This window comes from Priceomyces carsonii (assembly GCF_900007245.1).
Source record: "Priceomyces carsonii strain CBS4050 genome assembly, scaffold: Debaryomyces_carsonii_scaffold_1, whole genome shotgun sequence".
NCBI classification, from domain to species: domain Eukaryota; kingdom Fungi; phylum Ascomycota; class Pichiomycetes; order Serinales; family Debaryomycetaceae; genus Priceomyces; species Priceomyces carsonii.
The window spans coordinates 2,256,042-2,272,925 of record NW_026946674.1 but is presented as its reverse complement, the minus strand read 5'-3'; the positions used below and the strand labels follow the sequence as shown (position 1 = coordinate 2,272,925).

Genomic DNA, 16,884 nt, shown 5'->3' with positions numbered 1-16,884 from the left:
GCGTACAAATAATCGGATCGGCTACCTGTACCTTACACTTCCGAAGAGAGTTCAGTGGTGGTGCAGTGGTGCTTGGTCTTCGTAGTTAACCGTGGTTTCTTATTCTCGTCTTTCCCTCGGAAAGAGTCAGCGGGACCCCCCGCAAAACTATATAATCGAAGTTTGCACCACTAGTAACCCATAAAACAAAAAAGCGAATTGAATTCAAGCCATGTTTAAATTGAAATTAAACAAAATGACAATCAAGAAATTCTCTACATCAAGTTTAAAAGGTGACCTCTTTAAGTTTCAATCTCAATTACCAAAGTTGCCTGTTCCAAGCTTGGCTGAAACGACATCCAAGTATTTGAGATCAGTTGAACCATTCTTACAAAAAGAACAGTTTGAGGAAACAAAGAAAAAGGTTGAAGATTTTACCAAGTCAGGTGGTATTGGGGAAACTTTGCAGACTCGTTTGACCGATTTTGCTAAAGGTAAGGATAACTGGTTAGCTGAGTGGTGGGATGATTACGCTTACATGTCTTATAGGGATCCAGTCGTTCCTTACGTGTCATACTTTTTCAGTCACAAAGACTTGAAAAACGCTATCGGAAAGGATCAGATTTTGAAAGCTACTTTACTTAGTTACTATACAATCGAGTTTATGCTTTCAGTACAGGATGAAACTTTAGAACCAGAAATTATCAAAGGAAACCCCTACTGTATGAACGCATTCCATTATATGTTCAACAACTCTAGGGTTCCACATGAAGGAAGCGATATCACAAAGCTGTATGATGGCTCCAAAAATCAGTATTTTATTGTTATATTCAAGAATAACTTCTTCAAGGTTCCGCATCATAAGGATGGCCAGCCTTTATCAAAGTCAGATCTCTATAATCAATTCCAACTTATCAAGAATTCCCCGATTCCTGAAGGGGAACCAATTGGAGCTTTGACTAGTTTGAATAGAGACGAATGGCTTGCTGCTTATAACAATTTGTCTAAGTCTCCAATAAACCAGTCAAGCTTCGAAACTATATTTGCTTCTTCATTTGTTATTTGTCTTGATGACAATATTCCTGTTACTATCGAAGAAAAGTCTAGAAACTGCTGGCATGGAAATGGACGAAACAGATACTTTGACAAACCCTTAGAATTTTTCATAAGTGCTAACGGGAATTCAGGTTTCTTAGGTGAGCATTCAAAAATGGATGCTACTCCAACTGTTCAGTTAAACAACTATGTTTTAGATAAAATCGGTAAAGAGAATCCGGTTTCTTTATTAAACGATATTGCGTTTAATAAGGACGTATCGCGTCCTGAATTGTTAGAATTTGACTTAGGCCCAGTTACCAGACAAAATATTGCAGGAGCAATTGAGAAGTTTGACAAGACAATCGCTGCTCATGACGAAGAAATCTTTCAGTACTTTGGTTATGGTAAGAATTTGATTAAGCAATTTAAAGTTTCTCCAGATGCCTATGTTCAAATGCTTATTCAACTTGCATACTATAAGTTAACAGGCAAAGTAAGACCCACCTATGAAAGTGCTGCTACCAGAAAGTATTTAAAGGGCAGAACTGAAACCGGTAGAAGCGTTTCTGTCGAATCCAAAAAGTTTGTCGAGACGTGGACAGATGTAAATGCTACTCCCGAAGAAAAGATAAATACTTTTCAGGATGCTTGTACTCAGCATGTGAAGTATTTGTCTGGGGCAGCTGATGGCAAGGGTGTCGACCGCCACTTATTTGGCTTGAAGCAGATGCTTCAGCCGGGCGAGAGCATTCCATCTATATTCTCGGATCCAGTATTCGGATACAGTTCTTCGTGGTATTTATCTACTTCCCAGATTCCTTCTCCTAACTTCCAAAGTTGGGGATTTTCACAAGTAATTGATGAAGGTTTCGGATTGGCCTACTTAATAAACAATGATTGGTTACATGTGCACATTAGTTGCAAGAAAGGGAAAGGATTGAGACCCGACTACATGAAATGGTATTTGACCGATGCTGCTAATGAAATGAAAGATGTCTTATCTAAGGCACTTATTCCTAAGGCTAAATTATGAATCATATTTTTATCTTTATCTGCATACCATGCAAAGTGTTGAATATATTTGACTTATTTATTTTTTCAGTCCAAATGTAGTACTTTCCGTTTTCTCTTGTTTTTATTTCAATTCTTGTCATACTGTCGTCTAAATATTTCGTTGTACTATTCGGTTCTGTTGCGGCTCCTTTCCTTCATATTCTAGTCTTACACTTTTCTCAAAATGGTCTTACACTATGCTCGAAAATGTAAACAAATCAGTGCGCTTGCGGGCTAAATATCAAACACATCCCACTGAGATCCTTATATATGCCAAACTAAAGGACATTACAAGCTAAAATAAGTAGATCGAAGTGTATCTACAATTGGATAGAGAACAGTAGTAAGAGGAGGGAGATAGCCGGTATAGTGTTGAAGCGAATTTCTTTTTATCATCTTTAAAGTGGCACAAGAGTGGAAGTGAGATCATTGACACACACACAACACCACAGGTGACTGTGCGGTCCACTCAGAAACTGCAGGATAGAATTAAGCGCAATCAAGGTAATAGGGAAGAGAGGTAAAATTCTTGACAAAAAGACATAGATAGGCTTTCGTACTATTGGCTATTTCGGATTAGGCATTCAAAAACTTTTAGCATAGACCTAAAATAGGTTCACTTTCATTAATGTGGCATATAGTATGACAGATCCGCCTAAAAACCCAAAGTCTCATAAGCGGCATAAGTCATCGGCTCTGAATATTGGCTATTATTTTTCTATAGATAACCAGGGTGTCCAGTCTACCCAACTGGCGAGTCGTGGTAACGAGGACGAAGGAAGTGCTGTCTATGAAGGAACTTCATATGGAATGGAAGTAGCATCCAATGAAGTAGGTCAACCGATATCATCGCAGAGCCAACAAATTCTGGAAAGCCTGGCCCTAACTCACAATCCTGTGGAAGAGAACCCCTCGAGCCAGTATTTTCATTATAATCCCACTTTTCAGCAGCCTGTATACGGTCCTTTGGACCCATCAGGTACTTCAGAACAACAAGTCTATCTGTCTTCTTCGTCATTTCCGCTTAGTGTATCATCATACCCGCCCCAGATCGCTTCGTCGTCGTCAAGTCAATATCCAACGTCGATAGAGCAGGCCAATATGTATAATTTTAACTTTCCAAAAAGTCTGGATTACGCAGCTCCAGTAGTTTCTGCATCACCTGCTCCATCGAAGACACCGAAGCTGCATAATAGAGGTAATATGTCAATATCATCTCATTTTAATTTATTTTCCCTCACTGATGAAATTGACAAAAAATCAGACAAGCAAACATCAACAAATTTAAACGCAGTTATGTTAAATGAAATATTGATGAATTTGATTTCTGTTGATGTTTCTAATATTAATCACTTTTTACTTGGTGTTCTTTACAAGTTTGACTCGTCAATCCCTCTTGACGATTTTTACACCATCCTTTATAATAGTGATGACGGTGTAAAATTGTTGACGGAAATAAATTTCGAAAACAAAATTGATAAGACTATAGTTAGCAGCAATAAAATGGGAGCAATTAATACTGTTGCTCAAATTTTGAACGTCTTCAAAAATCCTGGCCTCTTATTTGAATACCTTCCCCAGCTCAGTGATAGAGAAAATAAATTCAATAATATCAATTATCACGAATTATTGAGAACTTTTTTGGCAATAAAAATTCTATATGAGCTTCTTGTTCTTCTACCTCGTGATTCTAATGAAAACCCCCAAAATCATACTATTCCAAGGCTATCCATCTACAAGACATATTATATTGTCTGTCAGAAGTTAATCTCAATGTATCCGAGTACCTCTAATACACCAAGCGAACAACAAAAAATAATTCTTGGTCAGTCTAAACTCGGAAAGTTAATTAAATTAGTTTATCCTAACTTATTGATTAAGAGACTAGGTAGCCGGGGAGAATCCAAATACAAGTATCTTGGAGTGTTTTGGAACGAGAATATTGTTAACGACGATATCAAGAGGCTTTGTGACGAGAATGAATTGATAGAATTGAACGACATATTTGCGAAGAAAAGAAACGATCCTCGCCCAGTGCCATCACAAGCAACAGCTCCTCTTTCTCAGATACCTGATGTGGCATCACCAACTGTTGGTACGCCGAATGTGCATGGTGGTGGAAGCAGAGGATCGAATGCGGAAAGAGAAGTTTTTCTCTACGATATACCCTCAAATCTATCGTTCATTAAGCCTTCTTTCAAGTATCCTTTAGATAGCTCTTTTTCAAACATCAGAAATGGAGAGCACTCGTGGTTTACTGTCACCAAGAATCAAATTTACAAAAGAGAATCCATGCCTATTAAGCCGGATCAAATAAAACAAGTTTTTCTAGAAGCATCAAATTTAGAGGAAGATGGAACCTTGCTTGATAATTTTCTTGATTTCATAATTAAGCCCATCGTCAAAATCAAACCACATGAAGAGAATTTAGATCTAGGTATTTATTTGCTCATTATTATAGAGCTTTTGCCGTATTTTCTTTTAACAGATACGTCCAATGATTTAGATTTTCTAAAGCACCTCAGGCTGAACTTGCTTGACTTCATACGGAATTATAAACATGAAATCCTAAAATTGGGCAATTATAAGAGCTTCATTCTTAGCAATGCTACTATATTTTTAGTAATGTTGAAAAAATTAGTGAATTTAAATGACCTTATGCTCACTTTTGTTAAATTAATCACAAATAATGATACAAGAAATTTAATGTTAAGAGACTTCAAAGGGTTCTTGCTGACTAACTCAGGAATTTCAGGTATCGATGATCGCGATCTTAATAGAGGTGGTACGGGGGATGGTTATATATTTCAAGATTTGATCTATACATTACTTGGGTTCAATTTTGAATCTAAAGGTGAATCGAGTTTGAATGATGTTATACCTCGAACTGATCTTCAAAATGAAGTCTCCATAATAGACAATTTTTTTAAAAAGCATGTGTTGGATTTCTTGGGAGGCAATCATGAACATGAATCGCCTCACTCTTCAGTTGAAAGCAATAAACTGGAGGACTTTAATTCAATTCTAAATACCTCAGAACTGGAGAAACTTTGTTCGCTAATATCTCTCGTTGATCAAAAGCTATTAACTACGGAACTTAAGTCTAGGTTTCCAATTTTGATTTTCAATCATCTTATAAATTTTGTACTCAACGACATACTTAAGCAGATATTCTTTAATCAGCAGGAGAAGCATCAACAGCTGTCTATTGTGGGTGCCATCATTGATACGGGATCGAAGGATAGCAGCTTTGGTAGTTTATGGGTGTTCAATTCATTTATTCAAGAATATTTGAGTCTTATAGGTGAGATAGTCAGCGCAAGTGATCTACTTTAGCGTTCCCCTTTCTCTTTTTATTTTTGTTTGGGCATAATTTGCAATCCCGAATATTATTTATAGTCCACTTATTTGCTTGCTCGTTATTCTCGAGTTATAGCCACTTCGTTAGGTAGCTTTAGCATTGTTCTTTACAAATGATTAGTAACAGCATATAATAATTCATTGACAAATACTGATTCAGAAGTGAGCGGTTCTTACTCAGAATAGATCCGCTACTAGTCAATGATTTAGTTTACTATGATAAATCAGGTACAGTATGTCAGGCACTCTATAAGAAACTGTAAGCAGGCTTAGTTGATTTCTGATGCTTATATTTAACTGAATGGCATACTTCAAATGCGACCTAGTTTACATTTAGTATCATTTTGCAACATTTCGAAGATTAGCACGTGAAACGAACCACGTGAAAAAAAATTGTCTCTAAGTATTAAAAATAAATACTTAAATAAATATGATCTTAAGGAACCATGACTGCTAGCCTAAACTCTATCAAGTTGATAGCGGGAAACTCTCATCCTCATCTAGCGAATGCTATTTGTGATAAACTAAGTTTAGAGCCTGCTAGAGTAGGTGCCTTTCAATACACTAATAAGGAAACTGGCGTCGCTGTGGGTGAATCTGTGAGGGATGAAGATGTTTATATCATTCAAACAGGATGTGGCGAAAAAAGAGTCAATGAATTTTTGATGGAACTACTTTTCATAATTAATGCCTGTAGGATCGCAAGTGCTAGGAGGATCACAGCAGTAATTCCAAATTTTCCCTATGCTAGACAAGACAAAAAAGATAAATCAAGAGCTCCAATTACGGCAAAACTTATAGCCAACTTATTGGAGACTGCTGGATGCGATCACATTATTACTATGGATTTGCATGCTTCTCAAATCCAAGGCTTCTTTAGAGCACCTGTCGATAATTTGTATGCTGAGCCATTAGTTTTGAGGTATATTGAAGAGCACTTTGACATGAAAAACTTGATAATAGTTTCGCCAGATGCAGGCGGGGCCAAAAGAGTGGCATCAATAGCTGACAAGCTTGATGTGAACTTTGCCTTAATCCACAAAGAAAGACAAAAGGCCAACGAAGTATCTAAAATGGTATTGGTGGGGGAAGTCACTAATAACGTGTGCCTCTTGATTGATGACATGGCAGATACGTGTGGCACTTTATGTAAAGCGGGAGAGGTATTGATTCTGAACGGAGCTGAAAAAGTTATTGCGATTGTAACACATGGTATTTTTTCTGGAAATGCTATTGAAAAACTTAATAATTCCAAATTAGATAGAATCATTTGCACGAATTCTATGCCTTTGAATGACGAGCTACATAAATGCCAAAAGCTTGAGATCATAGATATTAGTGCTACATTAGGTGAAGCTATCAGAAGATTACACTTTGGTGAAAGTGTCAGTTTTCTATTCAACCATGCCCCCGCATAATGCAATTCTTTATTCTCCATATATTTTTATGTAAATGTATATAATAAATGCCGTAGATCTCAAGGAATTAAATCCTCCTTAGCCTCAACCATATACCACGAGATTCCTGTGCTCAATTTAAAAGGATTGAGCTTTACATCATTGACGTTATCGTCTGTCACTTGTTGTTCCTCAATATTACGTACCCGTCCTAACATCCAGTCTTTGTCTTTAAAAGCATCGAGATTCTCTGCTTTTAAAAAATAATGGGGCGCGCCAATATTAAAGGCTGCCCAAGGAGGGTTTTCAGGAATATCATCATTCATATCAATTCTGGTTGGAAGGAAAAGTACAAGGTCGTTTTTCTGGAAATGGTTCATTGAAATTTTCGAGTTCAACTTCAAAGATAACCTGTTCACCTCTTGAATTCGCATTTTGTTTTCTTTAGTTTGTCTCTTAGCATAGCCTTCGACATCTTTGAATCTTTTTGATATTGCATTTAAAAAGAATTTGGAACTATAATCACTGTCTTCTTGCATCTGAACATTATCCTTAAAGTTAGTAATCCTTAAGTATTTATCAAAAGGCGAACCTTCGAGTTTAAAGTTGTTATTGAATATGGAAATTAGCTTCATTGACTCTTCAATAAATCTACTAGTATCCTCTTCTTGATTAGAAAGAGATCGAGCGCTATCTTCTGACACAAGGGGAAAGACGCTTGACATCTCAGTACTCCAAGACATGTTGTCACTTATCTCATTAATAAATTTTGAGTTTGGTTTGCTACTCATAGGCTCAAATCCTTCACCTTCAATATTTGCGTTCTTCGAGCGTAGGCCCTTCACTCTGGTGATTTTGAGGACGTCATCTTTCATTATCAAGAGTAAACCCATAGATTCCAACACTAAGCAAAATTCAACAATAAATTCGAAGTTAGCATCCATAAGTCTCTTGACACTTTTGAAAAGTGATACAATAGTATTATTCAAATCGTTTGTAACTGCCTCAGTTTGCTTTTGTTTTGCTGCAGTTAGCTCTATAAGAGCCTCGTAATTCTCTGTTGTTTCTTCCAAGTTTGATTGTAATGTTTTGATCTCATTTTCAAGGTTATTGCGCTCCTTGATTACCTCGATTTCCTTGGAAGATAAATTAGATAAAAGATCATTTTTCATATTCTTTACCTCATCTAATTCACTTCTCAATGAATCAATAACTTCCTTCAATTCAGATACTTTATCTGATGACGAAGTCGAATCTGAAAATTTTGCAAGCTTTGAGCGTAATTCTGAAACTTCTATGGTCCTGTGCTCCATCTTCTTATTAAGGTTTTCGATCTCTTTCAAATTAAGTTTACTATCCAATTTTGCCGTTTGTAATTCCTCATCCCTTTTCAGGATCTCTTTTTCAAGTTGAGCACGATCTGAATCATTTGTAGTTTTAGCTCTTGTTATTTCACTTCGCAATTTTTCGATTAATTCTTCCTTCAATTTACTATCCTCAAGTAGTTTTTCATTTTGGACTTTAAGCTCAGAATTTTCTTTCTTTAGTCTTATATTTTCGATGTGTTTGTCAATATTTGCAGTATCTAAAACTTTTGGTTGCCCCGAAGAGTTAACTGTTAGAGAAGACGACCGCTTTGGTAATAAAACCTTGGGGTCGCCTATCGAAGGATGTTCTATCATCATGCTTGTTTTGTTTTGGGCCGAAATTGACAAATTATTTCTTGTGACGGGCCACTTGCTCAAGTTCTTGTATTGCTGTTGATGTAGCAAGTTTTCTAATTTCCTAATTCTGGACCGAAGCCCTTTAGTCACATTTAATTCTAAGTCTAAATCCTCGTCCCCTTTCTGATTTCGTTTATCATCATTTGAAAATGACATGAATGTACTTAAGGCACTAACAATTTTTGTGATCTTTTTCATGTTATTTGTTGACTTCATAAGGTCCTTGAAATTTGTGTCGAGAAGCTCAGAAAACGGGCTGGGGCAATCAGAATCACTTACCATTTGAATATAGCTTGTAATATCTTCCCTCTCAACTTGTACATTCTCTAGAAGACTTAAATCATCACCTTTATTTCCGATTAGAGTAATATCAATACTTGGCAAAGAAGGACTGGTTGTTCTTGCACCAATAAGCGCTAAAAAAGAGCCAACCTTTTTTAGCCACACCTTTCGAAAAAGTCTCTCCTGATCAATCATAATTGTCAACTGTTCAGAAATATTACTGACAATTCCTTTAGAATAAAAATCATACCATTCAAATTGTCGTCTTTTCTCAATTAATAAAAAGCCAAATAACAAAGGTAAATCTATTGTGAGAGATAAATAGTCCTCTGATTTTTTTATTTGGTTGATCATTTCATAAGAAAAAGCTCCGTCTTTTATATTCGGACTTGATAGAGATTTGAGTTCTGACTTGATTTCAACCATATGCATCTGTAATTTTGCTATACTATTAAATATCTGTAAGCTGCCACTGATTGTTTTGGATTTGAATTGTTTCAGCTTCTTATAAGACTCAAATATATCTAAAGAAACTTTAGAAATTATAGGCGAATACCTATCTTTATGTTGCCTGTATGTTTCATCAAGTGAAATAGGAGCATTTAAAAATAGTTTTTCTATATCTCCTGCTATTATATCTGAAGCCCTCTCTATATCCACCATTAGGCTTGTGTCATCGTCATTTTTGAAGGCATTGATAGATTGATCTCTTAACGATTTAATTTGTTGATCAATTTGAAGTTTTTCGCCATTGATCATATTAATAGTAGATCCCATATCATTGAATCGTTTCACAATGAAAGGGAGATGTTCTTCAATTAGTTTTGCTGATTCCTGCAACAGATGAACGTCCAAAAAGTCTACTAATCTAAAGCTAGTGTTTGAAATATTCGGGCTAGGAAATTTTGACAATGTTTCTAAATGCTGCATCCAGGACTTGTGTAAGCTTTTTGAGCTTAATAGATTGATATACTGATAGTAATTATTATAGCTCTTTTCTATCTCGTTTATGAAATTCGTGCCAAATTGAAATATGATATTAAGGGATTTAAATATCACATTAATCTGTTTTAGTATTGTTTTCCTCCTTTCACTAGTGGTAGCTGAGCTTTTTAATTGAGATATTGCCCATTCCTTATTGCTTTTTAGATTATTTGTCATTGCCTTTACGCTCAATCTGCCATCTCCTATTAACATTGATGTCCTTGGCTCTTGTTCTTCTGTTTCATCTTTCAAGTAGCCTTCAAGGATTGAGCGATCGAAATTATTAGAGAAAAGCCTTTTGTCAAAGAAATAGACATCATTAAGTTCATTTATCAAATTGAAATCTAGTTTGATTCCAAAGGAAGTCAATAAGAAGATACATTCGATAGTGTCGATTCCGAAAGACTCTGCCAAATACTCTTTAAAGTGCAAAAGCTTATGATATCTTATAGGCTTTGGAATTCTTATAAAATTTCCATTATGGGAATTATAAACTATGAGGTATGATATGTTTGACATACTTTTAGATTATTTGGCGGCAAGGATGGCAACCTTTGATATACTTCTTAAGCACAATGAAGAAACCACCTTTATTTATAGCTTGTAGATAGTCTCAACTTGGATTATTAATAGTTAATAGTCACCTCTTTAAGCTTATCCAGTTATACAGATACTTTCACCGGAGGTGTTAAAAAGTAATAGGGTAATGCAGATATAGAAACCTGTATTCGTAAAAGGAGTGTATACAGTAGTGTGATGATAGGCATAGCGCAGCTTCCATATTTTGTATTGTTAGGAAATACTCCTCTCATAGTCTCTACATTGATACTTTGCTCGAGAGATGTTGGATGTTAACTCCCTTGAGGTTATATCGCGCTTCAAGCAATCCCTCTTAACAAATGAGCTACCATCGCAATCAATCAACATAGCGAGCTCCAACAGAGGAAACAAGCTTGGTACTACTAACACTTCCTTGCATCATATCACCTCCAAAGTCGTAGAGTACGATGGTAACAACTATCTTGTTTTCACGGATGAAAGCATAGAGAAAGAAAATCTCATAAACCAGCGTAAATGGAGAGAAGAATATATTGGTCAAGGAGACTTCGGAGACCAAGTGGAAGATGAGGACGAAGATGCTGTCGATCAATTTGATGAAACTGATTATGATTCTGGAGATGAACATCCTCTAAAAAGAATCAAAATTTCGGAAATTTTGTCTCCATTGAATCATCCGTCGGAGGTAGTTTCGCACCCTGCAATACTGAAGATCTTCAAACTGAACGTTTATGGTAATTTGGCTAGTGAACTCATAGAAACTATTGAGATTGAACAAGATAATTTGAATTATTTGAATAAACTACTTCAAGTTACTAATGGAGAAGATTGGTACTATTTATTAGAAGAAAACTTAGGTTTGAAAAGCTATGACCATGGTTTAGATGATGACAAAACCAAGATCATTGAAACTGTAAATGGAGAAGGTCAAGAATCTCAGGAAGGCGTAGCAAATCAGGAAACTGCACTCAAGAATGAAAATGACAGTGATACAGTAGACCCCTTTTTTGCTCTCCCCGAAGCTTTGGTAAGATATGAAAAGCAACAAGCGTCAAGCGAATCGGAAGATGATCTTTCAAAGGTACAAGATGAGTTGATAAATTACTTACAAATAAGTATTCAAAGGCAACAAGAGTACATTAAGAATTTAACAATATTAAGAAATGGTCTTGTTAAAGCAGACAGATTAAAACAGGATATATATAAGTGGGGAAAAGAGATGTATGAAAAAAAAAGCAGTTGAGGTGTACTTTACTTCACTATGTATATTATCATCACCCAAGTATTTAGTTTCGACGGCATCGATTTCTCTCCTCTTGGCAATAGCGTGAAGCGCAAACTTATCAAAAGAGGACTATTTGGTGTTCGAACTTTATATTAATATATTAGCTTTATGATATTGAAAATAATTTACTCGTCTTCATCGAACTTTGGAGCCAAATAAAATCTCAAATACCCCCCGACATCCAATTTAAACTCAAACAAAGCCGGTGTTTTATCTGCCAATTTGATGGTGATAGTACTACTTAACCCAGATGCCTTAATAATATCACTCAAATATTTCAAACCAAAGGTCAAGTCTACGGGACTCTCTAAATTGACACTAACGCTTTCTTCGGGGTGATCCATATCAGTGTATGGCTTTAATACAACCGATCCACTTCCACTCTCACCTTCACTTGTGAATTTGACGGAATCTTTTGTAACAATTATATTCAAGGATTCACTTAAATTCTTCAAGTCTCTCACAATTTTGGCAAACTCAGAGCTTGGCATGTTTATAACCGTATCGTAGTCCATATCATCAATTTTTAAGAATTCAGAATCAATATCCATAAGCTTGAGGGAGTATTCACTAACCCTTTCTTTCTTCTTATCCTCAAAAATAGTCATAACACTATCCGGGCTATCTTCAGCTAAGAGGGTTAAGTAGTCCTCATTATTGCCACACTTTATGATCTTAGAGAAGCTTTCTAAGTCAATACCTAATGTGACGTCCCTATCACATCTGTATTCTGTGAAAGCTGATTGGCCCACCAATAAAGAAACTAATAACACTCTTGAATCATCAACTGCTTGAACGGTAATTCCATGTTCAGTACAGTTAAAGTTGCATAGTTTAACACAGTCTTTGATAGAATCTACAATTTTCTTTAGCAATGTAGCCTCGTCAAATTTTCCTTCAAGCATTTTCGTATCTTAACCTTTGAAATACTTTTGGTTAGTTCGTTGAAATATATTAGATATCATCCCAAATAAATACTTCAGCACGCGTCGAGCGTTCGCGCGTTTTTGCGTTTCTACAAATTCGAACATAAAAATTAGACTAAAAGAACAGGAAATAGCATAGGAATATGAGACTGTACAGATCATACTCTATCGCACTCCCTTCTTCTTCAGTGATAGTATTCGTCAGGTATTCAATTGATACTGATATTCGGTGCAAAAATATGTCAAAAATTTTGCGCAAACCCGGAATCGAACCGGGGGCCCAACGATGGCAACGTTGGATTTTACCACTAAACCATTTGCGCAATTATAAGCTCCGAGACGGGGAATTGAACCCCGGTCTACCATGCGACAAACGGTAATTCTAGCCACTAAACTATCTCGGACGAATATATTTTTTTGTGAACTAAGCGTACTTATATAAGGGACTACATATAGATCCGTTTGTTCACAAGTACGTATAATCTTAACTATTTTATTCATCGCTGGGAATGTTTTCACATTCCTCCTATCCTATATATATTTCTATCCCATCATTTGCAACACATTCGAAACATACCACGTTCTATCACGCCCCTCATCCTTAATCAGCTGACTGGTCGAGTGTCTCACATTTTTGTAAGGGATCGGTCTTATAAATATACAGAACGTGATGAGAGTTGCAAAACAACTCTGAAACACTGTTGTAAAAGTATATAAGCACAAGATACTCCCAATAGTACAAGATTACATTCTACTAGGGATTCTAAGTAGTAGCACACTATAAATAAGCTTAGAGTAGTCAAGTATTCATTAGGAATCACCTAAGTACGGTAGTAGCCCTTTAAAACAACTATGTAGAACTCCCTATAAACCTCACATTTTTTGTAAAGGATCAGTCTTATAAGTACACATATGAGAACTAGATGCAAAAAAAAGTCAATTTTCTTCTAAATAGAAGAATACATTCTATTGGAGAATCTAGACAACAGGAAGCTGATTAGGAGATTAGAATTGTCAAGCCTTCAATATGAATCACTGATCGCATAGCCTTTAAAGGGCAATTGGAAGTACAAAATACCATTTCCCGCAATAAGTGAAAACTCTCACGCGTAGTTAATGAATAGAATGCAACTTCATGAGGAAATTTAGCTGTATATAACAATGTGCTACTAATGTATTTACAGTTATTACATATGTTCCATAAAATTACTCTAGCCCAATAATTGGAACTTCTGGCTCTTATTAACCACTGCGCTTGACTTTTTCGGTATGACAATATCAATAGAAGGTTCTAAAACTAAGAAACAAGCTTAGCTTCCTTGTTCTACTACTGTGTCTGAAATCACGATCTTTGGTTATTTTTATGCAAACACCCAAATGACAGTACAAGGCGACTGTAAGTCTTAGCTCCATACCCATTAGAGTCAAAAGAGGCGAAAAGCAAAGTTTAACCTACTGTTCTAACACTATTCCATCTGCTGATTTTATGTCGACTAGGGAAGGTAAAAATGCAATTCTATGACTAGCTTTACGCGTCAAAGGTAATATTAAACGGTATGCGTCATGAGTATTCAAATAGTATCTGTAAAGCCTTTTGGTACGAAGAAATCCAAGGCTCTCATAGAGCTTCAATGCTCCTTTATTTATCACTTCAGTTTCCAACATTATTTCATCCACAGAATCCCACTCGATCATATTCTTTATACTGAGCCGAACTAAATTAGATGCGATGTTTCGTCCCCTATATTTCGGATCTATAACCAACATCCCAATATAGCCTCTTTTTCGAACATCTCTATGAAGCTCTACTTTGGAAATTATCACACCAACTATATCGCTTCTTTCTCTGACGATGTAACAATATTGTGGCCAGGTATTCAAAAAGAACCAGTATACGTATAGCGAGTACGGTTCTGATAAGTGCTCTGAAATCAAGGAAGATATTTTGTTGAACTCTAGCTCATCTTTGGAATTAAAGCTGTAATAAGAAAGCCCATTTATTTCTGTTATCTTATTCATTATACTTTCCAATAGACAATTATCCCATCTTAACTCTCTCCCGTAACTATTAGTGCAAAATAATCAGTACTTCCGGAACTACGGTTAGACTCCCGGAAGTTCTAAAAGTCTTACATCAGATGATGTAAAGCAATTATTTACTTGATGCAATCAATTTTTGGAGACCAATTTTGGAACCAAAAACCGGAGTTCTCCATCCCGGTATACTACCTTCATATAGCAAGTATTAGTTTTTGCTTTTTAGATCAGGTCTATTACGCCCGGAAATGTTCGGGCCCCTTCTAATCTTTTATATATGCCCTACTATAGTTGCTAAAAACAAACAACCAAGCATTTATTGGTGCATGCTGTATACCTGTGGTTCTCTAGCCGGATATTAGGCAGCAATTGTAGTTCTTCTGAGATCTTCAATAAAATTCAGCAAGTTATGTATGTAGTGAAAAGTATCCCGGGCGAGTGTGATCCTGTTCGGAACTTTTTTTTCAGGTGACGTGTGAGGTTTGGGCTAATCCATATATAAGGAGGAGTAATGCTCTTCCTGAGATTCGTTGTTGCTTTTCTTGAATACAGTTCGATAATTAAAATAACAGAATTGAATACTAATACTTAAGATGGGTGTTAAAGACGTTTTAAAAAGAAAATCAGGAGTGATCTATGGTGATGATGTGCGTCAATTGTACTTGTATGCTCAGAAGAAAGGATTTGCAATTCCTGCAATCAATGTTACATCTTCTTCGACAGTCATTGCTGCTTTAGAATCTGCCAGAGATAATAATGCTCCAATTATTTTGCAGACCTCTCAAGGTGGAGCTGCCTACTTTGCCGGTAAGGGAGTTGATAATAAAAACCAGGAAGCTTCAATTGCGGGCGCTGTTGCAGCTGCTCACTTCATCAGGTCAATTGCTCCAACTTATGGCATTCCAGTTGTTTTGCACTCTGATCATTGTGCTAAGAAGTTATTACCATGGTTTGATGGTATGTTGGATGCCGATGAAGCACACTTTAAGAAGTTTGGCGAACCATTGTATTCTTCCCACATGTTAGATTTGTCTGAGGAAACAGATGAAGAAAACATCTCCACTTGTGAGAAATATTTCAAGAGAATGAATAAGATGGGACAATGGTTAGAGATGGAAATTGGTATCACTGGTGGTGAAGAAGATGGTGTCAACAACGAACATGTCCAAAAAGAGTCTTTATACACGTTACCAGAAACTGTGTACAAGGTCTTCGCAGCATTGTCTCCAATAAGTCCCGACTTTTCAATTGCAGCAGCTTTTGGTAATGTTCACGGTGTTTATAAGCCAGGTAATGTTCAGTTAAGACCAGAAATCTTAGGTGAGCACCAAGAATATGCACAAAAGAAATCAGGTTCCAAGAACCCCAAGCCTATTTTCTTGGTTTTCCATGGTGGTTCGGGTTCGTCTCAAGCTGACTTCGACACTGCTATTTCTCACGGTGTTGTTAAAGTTAACTTAGATACTGACTGTCAATATGCCTACTTGACCGGGGTCAGGGACTACGTCTTGAAGAAGAAAGACTATTTGATGGCCCCAGTTGGTAACCCAGAGGGTGAAGATAAGCCGAACAAAAAGTATTTTGATCCAAGAGTCTGGGTCAGAGAAGGTGAAAAGACCATGTCCGCAAGAGTTACAGAAGGCTTGGAAATCTTTCACACTAAGGGTCAAATTTAAGCCTCTAGTTTAGGTGTATGGTATATACGAAATGAAAATGAGCCTAATTTAAGATCGTTTTTAAACGTAGATTTATATGTAGTATTAGAAAGATATTCGGTCTACTGGCAATGCTTAGAATACATGTCTATGTACAAAGTTAATATTTTATTTTTTAAAATTCTTTCTTGCTAGATCCCTAAGTGTTATTCTCCCTTGTTTTAATCATATTTTTAATTTTATTGTACTCCGGCATGCTATTATATGGGCTGAATCCTTTTTCTTGTAAAGATGTACCTACTGTATAATTTGCTGTAACGTATTTAATTACACACCTGTCAACACAGCTCAGTTCTCCCGTGTTAAGCTCGCTCTCTCCATATTCATGACCAATACATTTCGATTCACAAGTTTCTAATACCTTGTTAAAGGTCGCGGTCATTGCATCGTATTGAACCTCAGCAAGTTTCATCTTTTCCTCATCGACATTTAAGTATGAGTACTGTGAGCTATTTCCCATAAAAAATGACATCTTGGAAGTATTCCCTCTGTCTCCCTAGATTTCTTATTCAAACCTTTCAAAAATTTCCTGCTTTCAATAAATGG

The 16,884-nt window shown here is 36.3% G+C and overlaps 10 protein-coding genes across 10 annotated transcripts; 5 read left to right on the top strand and 5 right to left on the bottom strand.

Moving 5' to 3' along the window:
• Window positions 1–211: 211 nt before the first annotated feature.
• CAT2 (carnitine O-acetyltransferase) lies at window positions 212–2,050 on the top strand (the record flags this gene model as incomplete). Its single annotated transcript, XM_062951028.1, has 1 exon — window positions 212–2,050. One exon carries the CDS (start codon window positions 212–214, stop codon window positions 2,048–2,050), a length of 1,839 nt encoding a protein of 612 aa, XP_062808071.1.
• A 662-nt stretch (window positions 2,051–2,712) lies between these two features.
• Window positions 2,713–5,406, top strand: RFX2 (Rfx2p; the record flags this gene model as incomplete). The annotated part of the gene is made up of 1 exon (XM_062951027.1): window positions 2,713–5,406. One exon carries the CDS (start codon window positions 2,713–2,715, stop codon window positions 5,404–5,406), a length of 2,694 nt encoding a protein of 897 aa, XP_062808070.1.
• Window positions 5,407–5,876: 470 nt separating this feature from the next.
• Window positions 5,877–6,848, top strand: PRCAT00001255001 (ribose phosphate diphosphokinase subunit; the record flags this gene model as incomplete). Its single annotated transcript, XM_062951026.1, has 1 exon — window positions 5,877–6,848. The coding sequence occupies one exon, from the start codon at window positions 5,877–5,879 to the stop codon at window positions 6,846–6,848; it is 972 nt and encodes a 323-aa protein (XP_062808069.1).
• Window positions 6,849–6,907: 59 nt separating this feature from the next.
• PRCAT00001254001 (autophagy protein) lies at window positions 6,908–10,336 on the bottom strand (the record flags this gene model as incomplete). Its single annotated transcript, XM_062951025.1, has 1 exon — window positions 6,908–10,336. One exon carries the CDS (start codon window positions 10,334–10,336, stop codon window positions 6,908–6,910), a length of 3,429 nt encoding a protein of 1,142 aa, XP_062808068.1.
• Window positions 10,337–10,658: 322 nt separating this feature from the next.
• Window positions 10,659–11,618, top strand: PRCAT00001253001 (uncharacterized protein; the record flags this gene model as incomplete). Its single annotated transcript, XM_062951024.1, has 1 exon — window positions 10,659–11,618. One exon carries the CDS (start codon window positions 10,659–10,661, stop codon window positions 11,616–11,618), a length of 960 nt encoding a protein of 319 aa, XP_062808067.1.
• Window positions 11,619–11,785: 167 nt separating this feature from the next.
• POL30 (proliferating cell nuclear antigen) lies at window positions 11,786–12,565 on the bottom strand (the record flags this gene model as incomplete). The annotated part of the gene is made up of 1 exon (XM_062951023.1): window positions 11,786–12,565. One exon carries the CDS (start codon window positions 12,563–12,565, stop codon window positions 11,786–11,788), a length of 780 nt encoding a protein of 259 aa, XP_062808066.1.
• A 222-nt stretch (window positions 12,566–12,787) lies between these two features.
• PRCAT00001251001 (uncharacterized protein) lies at window positions 12,788–13,087 on the bottom strand (the record flags this gene model as incomplete). The annotated part of the gene is made up of 1 exon (XM_062951021.1): window positions 12,788–13,087. One exon carries the CDS (start codon window positions 13,085–13,087, stop codon window positions 12,788–12,790), a length of 300 nt encoding a protein of 99 aa, XP_062808065.1.
• Window positions 13,088–14,038: 951 nt separating this feature from the next.
• Window positions 14,039–14,605, bottom strand: PRCAT00001250001 (peptide alpha-N-acetyltransferase; the record flags this gene model as incomplete). The annotated part of the gene is made up of 1 exon (XM_062951020.1): window positions 14,039–14,605. The coding sequence occupies one exon, from the start codon at window positions 14,603–14,605 to the stop codon at window positions 14,039–14,041; it is 567 nt and encodes a 188-aa protein (XP_062808064.1).
• A 611-nt stretch (window positions 14,606–15,216) lies between these two features.
• On the top strand, window positions 15,217–16,299 carry FBA1 (fructose-bisphosphate aldolase; the record flags this gene model as incomplete). Its single annotated transcript, XM_062951019.1, has 1 exon — window positions 15,217–16,299. The coding sequence occupies one exon, from the start codon at window positions 15,217–15,219 to the stop codon at window positions 16,297–16,299; it is 1,083 nt and encodes a 360-aa protein (XP_062808063.1).
• Window positions 16,300–16,477: 178 nt separating this feature from the next.
• On the bottom strand, window positions 16,478–16,810 carry TIM12 (Tim12p; the record flags this gene model as incomplete). The annotated part of the gene is made up of 1 exon (XM_062951018.1): window positions 16,478–16,810. The coding sequence occupies one exon, from the start codon at window positions 16,808–16,810 to the stop codon at window positions 16,478–16,480; it is 333 nt and encodes a 110-aa protein (XP_062808062.1).
• Between the last annotated feature and the right edge of the window lie 74 nt (window positions 16,811–16,884).